Source organism: Ciona intestinalis, chromosome 6 (genome assembly GCF_000224145.3).
Source record: "Ciona intestinalis chromosome 6, KH, whole genome shotgun sequence".
In the NCBI taxonomy this organism is placed as follows: Eukaryota; Metazoa; Chordata; class Ascidiacea; order Phlebobranchia; family Cionidae; genus Ciona; species Ciona intestinalis.
The window spans coordinates 710,069-725,093 of record NC_020171.2 but is presented as its reverse complement, the minus strand read 5'-3'; the positions used below and the strand labels follow the sequence as shown (position 1 = coordinate 725,093).

At 35.3% G+C, this 15,025-nt stretch overlaps 3 protein-coding genes across 6 annotated transcripts in view; 1 reads left to right on the top strand and 2 right to left on the bottom strand.

The window, feature by feature from the left end:
• The window catches only part of LOC100182347 (solute carrier family 2, facilitated glucose transporter member 1-like), a 10,346-nt gene extending 8,223 nt beyond the window's left edge, over positions 1-2,123 (bottom strand). The window contains exon 1 of the mRNA XM_026834772.1: positions 2,093-2,123. Coding sequence (XP_026690573.1) covers positions 2,093-2,098 — 6 coding nt within the window. The 5' untranslated portion in view covers positions 2,099-2,123. The remainder of the gene's footprint in view (positions 1-2,092) is intronic.
• LOC100180013 (gap junction alpha-4 protein-like) overlaps positions 1-5,506 on the top strand; it is an 8,175-nt gene extending 2,669 nt beyond the window's left edge. Inside the window, exons 5-10 of one of the 3 annotated variants that reach the window (XM_018812291.2) lie at positions 316-417; positions 811-918; positions 2,717-2,905; positions 3,246-3,367; positions 3,846-3,979; positions 4,476-4,580. In XM_018812291.2, the coding sequence (XP_018667836.1) occupies positions 316-417; positions 811-918; positions 2,717-2,905; positions 3,246-3,367; positions 3,846-3,979; positions 4,476-4,546 (726 nt within the window). In that variant the 3' untranslated portion in view covers positions 4,547-4,580. Of the gene's footprint in view, positions 1-315; positions 418-810; positions 919-2,716; positions 2,906-3,245; positions 3,368-3,845; positions 3,984-4,475 lie in introns of all 3 variants that reach the window. The other 2 variants (XM_009860524.3, XM_018812292.2) reach the window with 2 other exon arrangements.
• On the bottom strand, positions 5,435-14,026 carry LOC100182350 (gap junction alpha-4 protein). Of its 2 annotated transcripts, none has more exons than XM_026834774.1 (10): positions 13,577-14,026; positions 13,164-13,254; positions 9,627-9,739; positions 8,942-9,076; positions 8,559-8,663; positions 8,208-8,315; positions 7,510-7,698; positions 7,230-7,351; positions 6,849-6,992; positions 5,435-6,046 (listed from the first exon to the last, which is right to left on the bottom strand). In XM_026834774.1, exons 1-10 carry the CDS (start codon positions 13,607-13,609, stop codon positions 5,992-5,994), a joined length of 1,095 nt encoding a protein of 364 aa, XP_026690575.1. In that variant the 5' UTR covers positions 13,610-14,026; the 3' UTR covers positions 5,435-5,991. The 2 variants fall into 2 exon arrangements, with proteins under 2 accessions (XP_026690575.1, XP_026690574.1); XM_026834773.1 differs by having other exon boundaries at positions 6,853-6,992.
• Positions 14,027-15,025: the final 999 nt, after the last annotated feature.

The window sequence follows — 15,025 nt, the reverse complement described above, 5'->3', positions numbered from 1 at the left end:
TAAAGAGACGGGATTACACTAACTGTGAGTTAAAACTACGAACTCTTTACCCACTTTTATCCATAGTGTATTTTAACGACGAACGTTTTGCTGTATATATCTCTTTCGATTTACTACTGTCGAAAGTGCTAAAGTCTTGGTAAAATACAACCTAATTTGGCGAATGCAATATACTTTGGTCCTGCTTATTTGAATAGACACCTAACAGCAAGGTAAAAGTTGTTTGGCTTAAAATACATTTAGTCACACCAGTGTTTCAAAAATTGGGGTAACCTATCACCCTCAAAAGCCCTAACGTTACGCCTATGTCTACAGAACACATTGTCAGAGAGGGAAATCGGGAAAATGACGCGAAGAAAAAGAGGGATTGGTAACCTGAAAGTGAAACTCGTTTACTCTGACAACGAAATAAAAGAGGCAAGCCATATATATATATATATTAGGGTGGAGAAAGATGAAACACCTTTTTATTCTATTCCCTCGTCCTATTTAGTAGTAAACAAAGAACATTTAAAGAATTAAAACCGTATTCTTACAACTTCCATATAGACTGTTGTTAATTGTTCAAAACACGATTAGAATATTGGATATTATGTATTAAAGGTGTTCCGTCTTTTCCCACCCTACTATTATGAGGCTGTTATTTTTACATTGAAACACACTAGAAAATCGGCGTTTTTTCCCTAACTTATATATTACATTTATTTGTGGATCATTTTAATTTTCCCACATGTTAGGTGTTACAGCCATTTTTTGACATTTTTTAACCTGTGATATCTCATAAAGTGGTAATTACGTTATGTTTTATAGGTTCCTGTGACGAACAAAATCAAAGCAGCGTACTACGTGAGCGTATTATTGCGATTGGTTTTAGAAGGGGGTTTCATTTATCTTGGATATGTTTTGTACAATATCCCGGTAAGTGATAGAGTACTGCTGTTGGGCGGGATAGGACACCTTTTGCACATAATTTCCAAATATCCTGATTGTGTTTTAAACAACAACGGGAAGTCGTAAGGATACGGTTTTATAATTCTTTGAATATTCTTTGTTTACCACCAAATGGGACGAAAAAATAGAATAAAAAGGTGTTCCATCTCCCCCCAACCAATATATAAGAATTGTTTATAATTGCAGTATCGTTCTGTAGTTCTGTACTGTTATATATTATAACTTTATAGTCTATTAGCTTATCATATGTTTATAGTACTGTGGGGTAAGATGGATACCGTTCATAATATCCCATGTTTTATAACAATTACCAACGTTTTTTTAACAATTACCAACGCTATTTTAGATTCGTAATGATACTTTTATATAATTCTGTAAATAATATTTTTTTACTACCAAATAGGACAATAAAAGAGAATGTAAACATGATTCTTACGTCTTACCTAAATGTACTATATCATGTATGGACTCGCGCTTGTCCTATTTTAAGTCTTAAAAATGCACAATAACAATAACGACAGGCACATATAATCTATTTATCTACCTCATGCCCGTTATAGGCGATATATAACGTTGGGAAAACCGTGATTACTTCATTTACAAAACCGCTTATCTACATAACAATGCTGATAACTGCGTAGACCAACTGAAATAACGTTGTATTTTGCAACGTCAGCATATATTATATGCACGCGTGGTACTTCTATGTTGATACCATAGCATATAGCTTTGATTTATATGTATACATGACGCAGTACAGACTGCTGTTGTCGTTACTGTCTGTGTTATATTATTGAGTGAACGAATTATTTATCCACGTGTGTCCAAAAAACGACAGTCGTTATAACACTTTCCCCTTTCTTGAGTTGTTTCCAAACTATAAATGGGATTTAGGTATTGACGGTAACCATCTTATCCTACAGAACTTTATGTTACGTATTTTCTTTTGACTTAATAGGAAAACGCAAAATCTACTGCTGAGTAAACACATACCTAACTCTTATATAACTATAGCTTAATACGTATAGCAAATATACAAGTAACAATTAAACAAATACAAAACTATATAACTGACTCAATATAATGTAAAAGATACAATTACATATCAACTTGACGCGGCCTTTCACATAATATCTCTTACCAACATAGCCACACAGAACAACAACAACGAGAACTAACTCAAAGTTTTGCAAAGCAGAAAGCGCCTAAACGGCCGCAATTAGGCAATTGGTGGGCCGACGGCAGTATGTGCGGGAAAACGTGTGCTAGAAGCACCGTCGAATACAGTTGGCTAATTAAGTGTAACGAACAGTATGCTATAACTATTCAACCAAAACCTGAAAAACACATTTGTATACAACACCTCAAAAAGCATACGAAAAAACTTGCTATAACATGTATTAGAAGTGGTTTTACCATTAAAACGACTGACGTTTTGCTGCTAATTCCCTTTTCGCTATTTCAACCAATTTCGCTTTCGCTATTATATTCAAAAACATAGATAAAACTTATATAGTATGGTGGGGGAAGATGGGACACCTTTTCATTCTATTGTCTCGTCTCATTTAGTACTAAACAAAGAACATTCGAAGAATTATAAAATCATATCCTCACGACTGCCATTGACCGTTGTTTATTGTTTAAAACACGATCATGATATTTGAATATTATGTGCTAAAGGTGTCCCACCTTCCCCCACAGTATATACTATGTTACGTGATATGTTTTTTATTACTATATGCTAATGCATTATAAACCTATATAGATATATGCGTCTTGTGTCGGCCCAAACTGCAACGCAAGATCCACTATTGCAAGTGTATTATGGATGAAAGTGCCTTCAGAATACAGATGCATTGGCGCGCCAGGATCCGAAGTTTATAACATATGTAACATGCATTATGGGCCTAATGCTGAACGAGGCTACGTTCCCTGTATAACTTCAAGAGCAACTGTAAGTTAATTAAATGAGAATATAACGTATTTATTTTCGCGTGGCGGAGCAACGACAAAGTTATAACACGGGTGTTCGGTTTCACGCACTTCGTGCCCGCTTATAAGTTATTTATCACGAATTCAACACCCATGTTTTCATTTTTATCGCCCCATTTGGTAGTAAACAAAGAAAATTGACGGAATTATATATCCATATCCTCAAGAATCAAAAATAAAATGTTTAAAACACGATTGGAAAATATGGGATATTATGTGCTTACGGTATTTTTCTTACTTCAAACTACTATATATATTATGAACAGCACTGTTTAATCTGTTTTCGCATATATTTTCTATAGGAAAAGACAGTCTTTCTCCGTTATATGACCATTCTGAGTGTCATCTGTTTCATACTATCTGCTTTGGAACTTATTTATCTGACTATCAAATCCATTTGGAAAAAAAGCTCAAATAACAGCAGGTTTTTATCTACGTAACTTATACGCCTTAATGTACTTGTATATGTTTAACCATTATTACAGAAAAAAAAACGCTAAGTTACTGACAATTTAGACATTCCATTATGTAGGTGACCACCCAGTGGCTTGCCTATAGGTATAATATGTCCACAATGGTGGCAGCAATGAGCATATAATACGATGGTCTCTGTCTTAGCCCTGGACCCGGTCCGAATTTTTTATCATTAATACGAAAAGGTTTGCATTTTTCACGTGAGTGGGGTCTTACAGCGTGGTACGGCATGTGAACTAAGATTTGCGACAAAGTTGAGTTACTACCCTGACACTCAGGGTGCTACAATCCATTTAATAACCAGTAAGCAATGCGCAACTCTGGCTTTAATTTTACGTCCCCTTACGCGCCTTGCCGAACCTTACCCATATAGACATTTTAGAACTTTAGCTCAACAAAAACAAATTTGTACAATTTGTACTATATAGATCCAACCTGCAAAAATCAATACACCCTGAGCAGTTCTATTTTCCTTCGCCACCCCAAATAGCCACAGCACCTAGCAAACTGTACGACGAATTCAATTCTTCTGGTCTGGTTGTACCAGGAAAAAATGCGAGCAGTAAGTACGTAATATTGTGGGTTTAGCAGCAACGCTTTTTGATACTTTTATTTAAGTAGTTTAATCTGCAGCGTGTGTAAAAAGACTTGTTTTGTTGTATTAATTCACCTGATCTTCGCTACTGTATCCAAATAGATAAAGAAAGACTCTTCATGTTAATATAGTGCCAACTGTTGCCCGCTAGTAATTGTTTCGCCTGTCTTTAGCCCGGCACAATGAAACAGAACAACTGTGTTATAATAGACATTGTCCCGCCAAGCAAGAATAAATAAGCATGTTACAACACGGGTGTTCCGTTTTATACACCTCCTATCCGTTTACGAGTAACTGTCCATGTAACTGTATGGTAGCAGCGACGAGCCCTGATTCTATAACCTCTGGGTTACAGAACGGCGCGCTAACCACTGTGCCATAGCGCCTATAACAACGAAACAAGCAATTGCCAAAAGATCTCTTTCACACTTTGGTGCTAATTCACATTTGTTTAATATTTCAGAGGAGCTGAGAAGAAGTGAGTCGAAAGATGGCGACAGAGAGTCGTGTAAATCGTTGCGTAGCTACGTGTGATGACGTCATCGTGAATAATGTTGAACACATAAATGTACAGTTCTTTTTTCGATTGTGTTTTTCGTTCCGTTCTGAACACTTGTTTAAACGTGTACAGTTGTTTGTTACAGTAAACTTACAATAAGATCAGTTGTGATACACTAATTATAGTTACCCTTATGTACATGTGATACACTAATTATAGTTACCCTTATAGAATTGAATGGACTGGGACCAATAAGCCTACATCCCAGGTAACAGGTGTGCCTAACTAAAGACTTAACTTTTTATGGAATAGACTAGGACAAAACCTAAAGGCCTAACTGTGGTCGCCTCACTGAAAACGTGCTTACACATAACAGAATGAAAATAATAACAAGCCTACATCCTATGTTTTGATTGTGCTTAAAGAAGCTCTTTTATCCTAAAAAAGGCGTAGGCCTATCCAGAATAGGTATGAGTAGACTATAAGTCTAAGTACATTTGGCAACGACCACGTAAGAGACACACTGTTACAAACGCTACTTCAGATGGTGTACAAATTATGACCGCATCACGATTAAATACAAGGCCTGTGAAAATGGTGTGTAACAAAACAACAGTGCTGTTGTGGGCTTGCTGTAATGTAAAGCTTAATCCGATTCGCATCGTGTATGTCAGTACATAAAAGGAATCTTAGCGTTGTTTGTGCAAAGCCGAGATTACAACATGCGTAGGTAGAGTCATAATCTATGGCCAACTGTCTTTGGCTAGCGGCAAATATAGCCAGAAGCCAAGATTATAGTTCAAAAAGACTCCAAAAACAAATAAATCAAACCGCAGAGTTTCAAAATATGCGAATGCAGTTTAAACGACATTGACGAAACAATGCATCTTATGACGAAACAATGCCATGAAAAGACCGGGAAATTTGAAAGAATGCATTTATTTACAGTTTACACGTGGTATTGCAAGTAATAAAGCAGCAGTTTCGTAATCTGAGAAAAAAAACTTAGTCTGTAATCCCAATCGAATATCACAAGGATAACTAAACAATATAGTAAGGCCGTTGGTTAAGGAAGACACTCAAAAAGTAGAAAATATTGGCATAAATCAGGCACTGCTCTTTGAGCCGAATTCACAGCATTCAACTTGTGGAATGACATACGAGCACAATGTCTAAAAAGCTGCAGAAATTTCGTTTTTACAGAAAATCAACTCAAAGTGGCAAAGCAATACTCACCATATTGGGCGAAAAAAACACACTTAAACTTAAAAACAGCAGCACAACATAACATAGTACATATAGGAATGATCTAACCATTGACAAAGTAAAGTAAAATTATTTTATGACTGGATTGCAACTTAACTTTTAAAGCAGTGAGAAATGAAATTGTGTTCAAATGCTGTTTAGCGAAATTTAAACATAGCTTTTAACTGATGCAGTTTCGGACATGTTTTCCTTTTCCAAGTTATGTTGGTCTTGCTCATGAATCTGGACTCTCTTTGTCGCTGTGTCGCTGTTTTGGTACCCTTGGTATTCTAGAAAACAAAACAGCTTTAAAAAAATCGCCAACCAAGTTAAGGTAGTACGATGGCGTAAATAGGACACATTGACCCATTTACATTTGGTAGTAAATAAAGACTATTCAAATTACATGGCCATTGCTCGCGAATCTTTAAAAGAGCGTTTTTAATTGTAAAAAACACGATCGGGAAATGTGGAAAATTATGTGCAAACGGTATTCAATGTTGCCAACAGTACTTTATGCATAAAACTGTCGAGGCTTATGGCTCTAGGCCAAAGTTGTCATATAGCTTACAGGCCAAGAGTTTAAAGATTAAAAATGTTTACACAACAGAGAAAAGTGAGCATCAGTTTGTTGTGCTTTAAAACAATAATTTTCAGCCGCAAGTACCACCCAAAAACAGGTCACCATTTTCTTTAGTTATTATAATATTAAACTGTTAGAAACGTTATTTTTTATATGCATACAGTTACTATAGATAACTATTTATATGCATACAGCTTAACAGTTTAATGAAACTTAGATGGTTTTATGGAAACCGCTTTAATGTGAATGATCATATATTAACTTTCCCCACAAGTTACTTGTATAGTTTGTTACTTGCTAGTCTTATATTTATTATTAATATTAGTTCAAAAATTTGGGTTGCCGATGCTCTGCTATTAATTTGAATAAATGATGAATGAATGTAACTTCTAAATCCTCGCGTGGCGGGGCAACGACAGTCGTTATTAGCGTGTTATCGCTTAAAATATTAAGAAATAGTTTGATTTGAAATAGCAACTGAACAACGTCGGGCAATTTCTGTTACATACTCACTGCCGTTCGCTATGCGGACAGGTACAGCTAAAGATGGGTAGAAATTTCCTTCCTCAAAGTATTTGCTTGGAGCTGTCGGGGCAGTAGAATAAAATACAGACTCGTTTCGTGGTCGGCTACTGCTGTTACGGAAGAGATGCCTGAAAAAAGTGTAAAGAATAAAAAAAACGTTTATTATGTAGAAAGGGTTTCGGATTTAAATAAAAGTTCAAACAGAAGTGCTTAATCGTAAAACTTGTAATTTTACGAAATAAAAGCACAATTATTTCCAGACAAGGTATGTTTTGGAATTAATCCTTTGTTTAAAATTAAAATTACCGCAAAAATCCATTTAACGAAAGTTATTATATTTTTTTCTGTAAAGATTGGAAACTTACTTGTGGGTGGGCTTGCGTTTTTTCCAGAATCGTCGAATTGAGACAATAACAAGTTCGAGAGCTGAAATTACGAAGCAAATTCCGCTTAGAATGCTCATGTAACAGAGAAAGACGGTCTTTTCCTGTTGATAAATTACATAATATAAATTTCGCATTGGAATAGGTTAATGAATACAGTACCACTGTATTGTTGTTTGCATCTTGCGTATTGGGCCAACTTTGGCCTAAATGTCACGCGCACACAAGGATAAAGTAAATTACATTTATTCATTCAACTTACATAAGGTCGAGACACAAAGCAAGGAACGAATCCATTATCTCTAACGTGCATGGTACAAGCTGTGTATACGTCAGTTCCTGGATTACCCTCGCATTTGTACATTGCTGGCACTCTTATCCATAAAAAGTAAATTGGGTTGTTGCTGCCTGGACACATGGGGTCTGTGGGAGTGTGTTGGCATTTGGGGTCCTGAAGAAAAAATCTTAATTAACAAAAAAAGAGCGAATTTGGTAAAAATTAATAGGAAAATTAAAAATGGGTTATCATTTGTATTAAAAATGGGTTTTACTCTTAACGACTGTTATTGTGCTGGTTTTTTATGTTATTTCAATAAATTTGCTCAGAGAAACCAATTAAACTTTTTATTAACATATTTATAACATAAGCTACTGTTCCCACGTATAAAAAAACACATATCAACAGCTTTTCGGCACGTTACATTCCGGTCTGTCAAAAGCAATTTTAATAGGAGGTCGGAAGTTCTGGACAAATAATAATGTGTCAGTGTAACTCGTTAATGCTGGCACTTACACCAGTTGTCTGGGAGTCTTTCTATATGCGTGGGCTGTTATAAAATTTGGAACAAATTTTCGGAAGAGCTGTTTGATAGGTTAACACTGAATTAAGATTGCCACATTTTAACAAATGAATAAAACGCATGAGAGTAAGGTATAGAAATAAGTTTTATTATTACTCACCATGAGTTTAAACAGGGTGTAGCCAATGTAGATGAAAACTCCTTCCATTATAAGACGGATGATGATGCTCAAGTAATATGCGTAATGGATTTTGTTGGTGTATGGAATCTAGATGATATTTGAATGTAAAAATTAGTGGGTCCATTGACTTACTCATTTTTTTACTAAAGCGTGCATATACAAATTTAGTTCTCTATAAAGTGAAATATAGCTTAGATTTACCTATTGGTATGTGTTTAAAGATACTATACCAATTAAAATGGATCAGCGGACATCTAAATTATATTTATTTTTTCGGATTTTTTACACATACATTTGTGTGATATAAACATACATAAGTTATGACTCTACCTCTTTCAATTCGTTTCCAGAATAAATTTTTCGGACTTTTACGTGCCCGATGCTCTTGCGACGTTTTGACATTTTCTTGAAGTCTTTCTCGTCTTGAGCGTTTTTCTGTAAAAAAGTACATTGGGATAAGATGGGATATCGTTAGCTAATTCCCATATTTCATGATAGTGTTTACAATAAACAAGGTTTTTTTACCATCGCGGAATACGGTTACATAATTCTGTAAAAGTTTTTCGTTTACTACAAAATGGGACAATAAAAGAGAATGACTATTGCGCGGTAATGTACCACCTCGGTGTCCTGGAAGCCAAATTCCAATTCATACCTCGCTATAGGACTTCACCAATATATAATAGAATGTTAGAAAACATAGCCATATTTACCGGTAGCAAATGATCCTGGTCCGCTTCTTCTAGTTGTCGAAGATGATCTTCAGAATTTTTTAGCTTCTGAATTTCACCAGACATATACATTGAGTAGAAATGAAAGAATACTGACGGGGTAGCGACGGCCAGCAACTGCAGATACACAGTATTAGGTTACGTGCGTTTTAACTTTAAATTTAGGCGAAATTGACATATTTTCATGATATTATACTATGGTGTATAGATGGGTATTGTTCCTACATTATATCGCATATTTCTGATCGTGTTTTAAACAGTTACCAGCACATTTTTAAAGTCGTGAGGATATATTTATTTATATTAGTCTGTGATCATTCTTTGTTTACTACCAAATGGGACAAGGCAACAGACTGAGAACATGGACCATCTTACCCCAACCTACTATAATTCGATTAACTTGAAGATTTTTTTATATGTTTTGAATGACTATTAGAAAACCGACCAATTTTATATTGCTTGGTAAAATCGTTGAGACTTAACGGAAATAATCTACGTAACTTGTAATCATATACAGCCCAATGACAATTGTAACATAGCGGACAAACGATTTAATAACCGTGCTCTAACAGACTGAAATGATCCGACTATTATTTCATTAAACTGACGGCTCTATAACAATAGAGCTGTCTGACGTCACAATCTAATTATGTCGCAACAGACTAACCTGAAACGCCCAAAACCTCATATGGGACACCTTGGCGAATTGGTTGTAGCATATGTTCTGGCACCCGACGACATCTGTACTACATTTGAATGCAGACTGTTCATCACCGTAAACTGTAGAATAATAAAGATGTTTTAAATTGATTATTCGCACATAATGTAGTTTTAATAATAATAACGGAATAGGATGAAAGTATAGTAGGGTGGGGTAAGAAGGTTCTTTCCCTTGTTCCATTTGTTAGTAAACAAAACATATTTACAGAATTATAAAACCATATTTTTACGCCTTAAAAAGAGTGTTGTTAATTGTTTAAAACAGTCAGGAAATATGGGATTTATGTGCAAACGGTGTCCCATCTTACCTCATAGTACTATATATATAAATAGCATGCAACAGTTTAAAAGTGAGATATTACGATACAGCATAATTAGCGAAGTGACTTGACCAGTTATACGTCACAGTAACCCATTGTTAGCGCGTCAACGCGATTGTGACGTAACGATTAGACACGACTTTGTTACAAGGCCACGCGTTTTATAACAATTACTGAAGAGCGTCGTTTAGAACGACTTTTAAAAGCTCTCAACGCATTCAGACACGCTTTCGCTTTATTTCAACGTCGTATAAGATGTGCTTTTAAAAGCTAAATTTCAAGAAACCACTCAAAGGGGAGATTTAAATAACTTTCGCGTTTTCAAGTATACTTATTTTTTCAATTTCTTTGTTATATTACAATTAGGCTCGTGTAGCGAACGCCTAGAGTTAGAAACCAAACCGATTATATAAAACTTCTAATTATTAGTCGCGTTTAATTAAAACACGCACGGATAAAATGCGCCAAACGAAAAGTTGTCTACGTTTTCACGCCCCCATAATTTATATACACGCCCACAAAGTTAAACCAATGGCCTTCGCCGTGTGTGTCACAACGAAAGGTAACATTTATGACGTCATAATACTTCAGGCATTACTAAACTATAAGTCATAATGATGATGCAATTTATACCCAACACATGACGTCACGTAGGTTATGAGTCATGACGTCACAAACGTATCCCAACTATGCATCGTCCAATTAGGTCAAAGGTCGTACACACGTCAGCTTTTATAAAACTTAAGTCTCAAAAAAATAGCTGACTGACATACAAAAGTCCAATACTATATAACAGGATAAACAATATTTTCAAAGTATATATATATTTAGTAGGGTGGGGGGAAAGGTCACGTCTTTTTATTCTATTTCTCGTTCCATTTGGTAGTACACAACGTTCAAATAATTTTAAACCGGATCCTCACGACTTCCACAAACCGTTGTTATTTGTTTAAAACACGATCAGGATATTTGGATATTATGTGCTAAAGGTGTCCTATTTTACCCCACAGTACAATGTACATGGTGACGTCGTCAAAATGTATATTCATCGAAAACAGACTTAAAATTATTTCGTGCTATTTACAGTTTATATGCTATTACTTTGAATAAGCGTTCTTGTTGTTTGTTACGCTGTGGTTCTTTATACGATGTGAAATTTAATACCGAAACGCTCTTCGATTTTAATGGCTTTTAAAAGCTTTGTAGTTGATTTACGAAGCAATGATCTATCTATTAGAGTGCGGAATAAAGTATAACATTTACTGGGTTTTAAATACACGAACAAAAATATATACAGTTTAAAAAAAACAAAACTTTGTAGGAATTTTTATCAGAAACTGCTACTAAAAATATCATGTGTCAAATATTTTATACAAGCTCTATGTTCAGTTTTAAAGATTATAATATCCCTTTATATTGCTTTATTATAAAGCCGTGTGTTTATATTGATTTATTTCGATACATATAGTAGGCTGGAGAAAGATGGGACACTTTCAGCACATATATTCAAATATCCTGATCGTATTTTAAACAACTAACAACGGTCTATGGGAGTCGTGAGGATAGGTTTTATAATTCCTTGAATGTACTTTGTTTTAACTGAATAGGACAAGAAAATAGATTTAAAAGGTGTCGCATCTTCCCCGACCCTACTGTATAATAAGTTTCAAACTGTTCAAACTGAAAGCAAAGGAAACCGGTAAAGATTATTTGGTGCTTGAAAATTCCTCATTCCCAACGGGGTAGCTTACTTTTGGCTGGAATAAAGTGGTTGACCTATTTTGGCGGCTATTCACACTTACTAGTCGTGCTAAGTAAACTACGAATGTACGCTGAGCGTGAAATGTGACTTAAAACGCGGAAAAGATGTTTAAAGTGTAATTATGCAGGAATGCGTAACACGAATAAAGATTAAAATCGCATAAATTTCCTTTTAGTAATATAGTAATGTAATGTAAGATGAAAACCGTTAGCACATATTATCCATATTTAATAATGGGGTTTTAAAATTGTAACAATCGCATAGATACGTTACATATTTATTGTTTCCTACCAAATGGGAAGATAAAGGAAAATAAAACCAGCTTATACCCCAACCTACTATATGTGTTATGTATAAAGGAATGTTTTAACCTAAAATAAAGTTTAATTTAATTTAAGCAAGTGTTGTGATATATATAATTCGTGTGCTTTTGGTCTACATTTGCTTGCGGTATTCCAAATATGCCTTGAAGTTCAATTGAATTGTTTCAAACTCACAAAACGCAATTCGATTTTAGGTCGCCAATTTTAAAAGCATTTGAGAGAATTGTGGTAAGACAACGAACGTCGTTTTGTTTAATTTGGTTCTGTGTGCGATACAAGAGAGTGCCGAAATACGTTTCCGCCTATACAGACGTCCCACATTTTAATTGAATTTCAATCGCTTTTTATACACTACGACTGTAATATACTATCTAATATCTATTGATACGTATAGTAGGTGAGGTTAAGTTGGCCCATGTTTTCACTGTATTTATCTTTCCATTTGGTAGTAAACAAACAACAATTTCAGAATTAGGTATCGTATGGACTCTTTAAAATATCGTTTGTAATTGTTTAAAGACTATTTAAAAATGTTGGACATTTCGCGCTAACGGTGTCTATCTTACCCCACAGTACTTTACCTACATCATATAAAAGAACCCGGTTTTAATGACCAAAACTTAAACACAATAAAAACAAAACTAGGTTGTTTTATTAATGGAGCAAGGGCTATGGGCGTGTGTGACTAAAAAAGGACCACGAACCGTAAAAGGAAACTATAATATGAACACGAAGGAAAAGGCGAAGCCATTTTCGAATGCACACGTCATTATCTAGACTAGGTCGTGTCGTACAATTAGCCTACGGCAGGTAAATTGTACATGCGACGAGACAGCAACCTATAATTACCTTGTCGCCGAAACCGTGTTAATAAACATACCGCTCTAACGCTACGTTGAGGCATTTACGTAATATTAAAAGTTTTTTGAAGAAACCGAAATGGTTTAAAAAATATAAACGAAATAAATATAAAGCCTTTGGTAGTGTTTGATTGCTAGCCAATTATAAGTTAATTTAGATTCTCGAAATGGCAATTATAAATATGAAGCTGTAATGTTTAAAACGTATGATTTAAATACCTGCGCCGCCGATCGTTACGACTACAATCAGTCTGAATACGAAAACAAGAATGTACCACAGCTGCCCGAGGAAAGTACTGTATTTGGTCACCTAAAAAAACAATATTAATTAATGCTTGGGAGCCATAAAACTACTTAAAACAATACCTAAACAGGCCTAACTCGGAGCAGTAATGCGCTGATGGAGATTAGATAAACAGCGCTAATACACATTTTGTAAACGCCTGCAGACATTGGCAAAAACGCTTTAATAAAGCAAATACCTGAGAGTATATAGTATTGCTAAAATCTTCTAAATACATGGTCGAAAAGGAGCCATAAAGTCGTAGTCCAAAGACGCAAATTCAATTTTAATTAACTGGTTAAACGATACAGCGAATCAAGAAGTCAAAAACGAACAATAAATGCCGTACCTGTTCAGAAATCTTTTCTAAAAGATGCCACATGGTGCTTGATCGAGTTACTTCAGTTTTCTTTACAATAAGAGTCAAATTTCGTTTACAAATTTCTGAAAATGTTAAGATCAATTAAGGACTAGAAGTAACAGAATAGAGCGCTCAAACCTACGCGTGTGTAAATTCTAAACTCGCTCTAAGTTAAATCCTTTCAGACTCTGAGTAATCGAACAATGTAACCACATCCTACTCTGCGCGAACGATCTAACCCTTGCTGTATATACCAGCACATAGAAACCGAAATCTCCGTATTTCTCTACTTTTAAAACCCACAAATTGCTGGTACCAGTTGTCTCCAACACAACGATGATCTTTTGACTCAAGACGCGACAACAACTATTCCCAAATGATCGGTCTGAGCGGAAGCGCTATTAAAAGAAAAAAGGCAGAGAAAAAACGCCGATAAGAATTCGTCGCACTGATTGGTTGGTTTTAATCACGTGTCTATCAATCCGATTGCGAAAATTTGCATTCATCGCTATGGAGACGAGAGATTTAAAAAGTTTCATATTAGTTTGAAATTTCAGCTTTTCATTTTATTTTGTTGTCCCATTTGGTAGCAAACAAAGAACATTCAAAGAATTGTAAAATCGATTACTCACAACTCCCGTATACCGTTGTTGATTGTTTAAAACACGATCAGGGTATATTAATATTATGTGCTAACACGATCAGGATATATTAATATTATGTGCTAAAGGTATCTTATCTCCCCCACATTTTTATAAATTTTAAACGCTATTGCATAATACGTGTACATTAAATTACGGGTTTCGCTAATTTTAGAATAAAGTAGCAGCCAGTATCAACACTGTGGTAAAAACCAACTTATACCCGCAAAGCTGGTCTTGATAATGAAAACAACGCCGGATTGATAATGCGGTTATTTCGCATCTGGCTAGAAAACCTGTACGCGAAACCGCGGTTTTACACTAGGTTGCAAAATCTGCGCATTAATCTATAAGCGCTCCGTAGATTTTGCCGTTATGGGAATTGGAACTTATACTACAGCGCTGGTAAAGAATGTGAACGTCGCTGTGAGCTTTTACAATGTGTGTAACTCGCCTTTAAGCAAGCGCGCTGGGAAATAATAAACAGTCGCCACAAAAGTTATAAATACGTTTCTACGCAAATCCCAAACGACGGACCACGCAAATTTGCTTTAAAACTAAGCTTAGCTGCCTTTTGACGTGTTATTTGAATAAAAGACTCCCAAAAGCGTTGCCCTAATTCGCTGTTTTGATCTTTTGTGACTTCACACAAAAGGAGATTCTGGCACACGCTGGGCAAGACGCATCGCAGGTCACATGAGTTCTCTCTTACAGGCGAATGCTATGTACTCTTAATTACATTGACAGTACAGAGTCCAAAAGAATACTTTAATATTCTATACACTTTCTAGCTTTC

What these genes read in the sequence shown, in the direction of transcription:
- LOC100182350 (XM_026834773.1), bottom strand. Translation starts at nt 13,609, where the DNA reads ATGTGGCATCTTTTAGAAAAGATTTCTGAACAG. An exon ending in CGTAACGATCGGCGGCGCAG is followed by an intron (nt 9,740 to 13,163) that starts GTATTTAAATCA and finishes ATTATTCTACAG; the next exon opens with TTTACGGTGATGAACAGTCT. An exon ending in TGAGGTTTTGGGCGTTTCAG is followed by an intron (nt 9,077 to 9,626) that starts GTTAGTCTGTTG and finishes GTGTATCTGCAG; the next exon opens with TTGCTGGCCGTCGCTACCCC.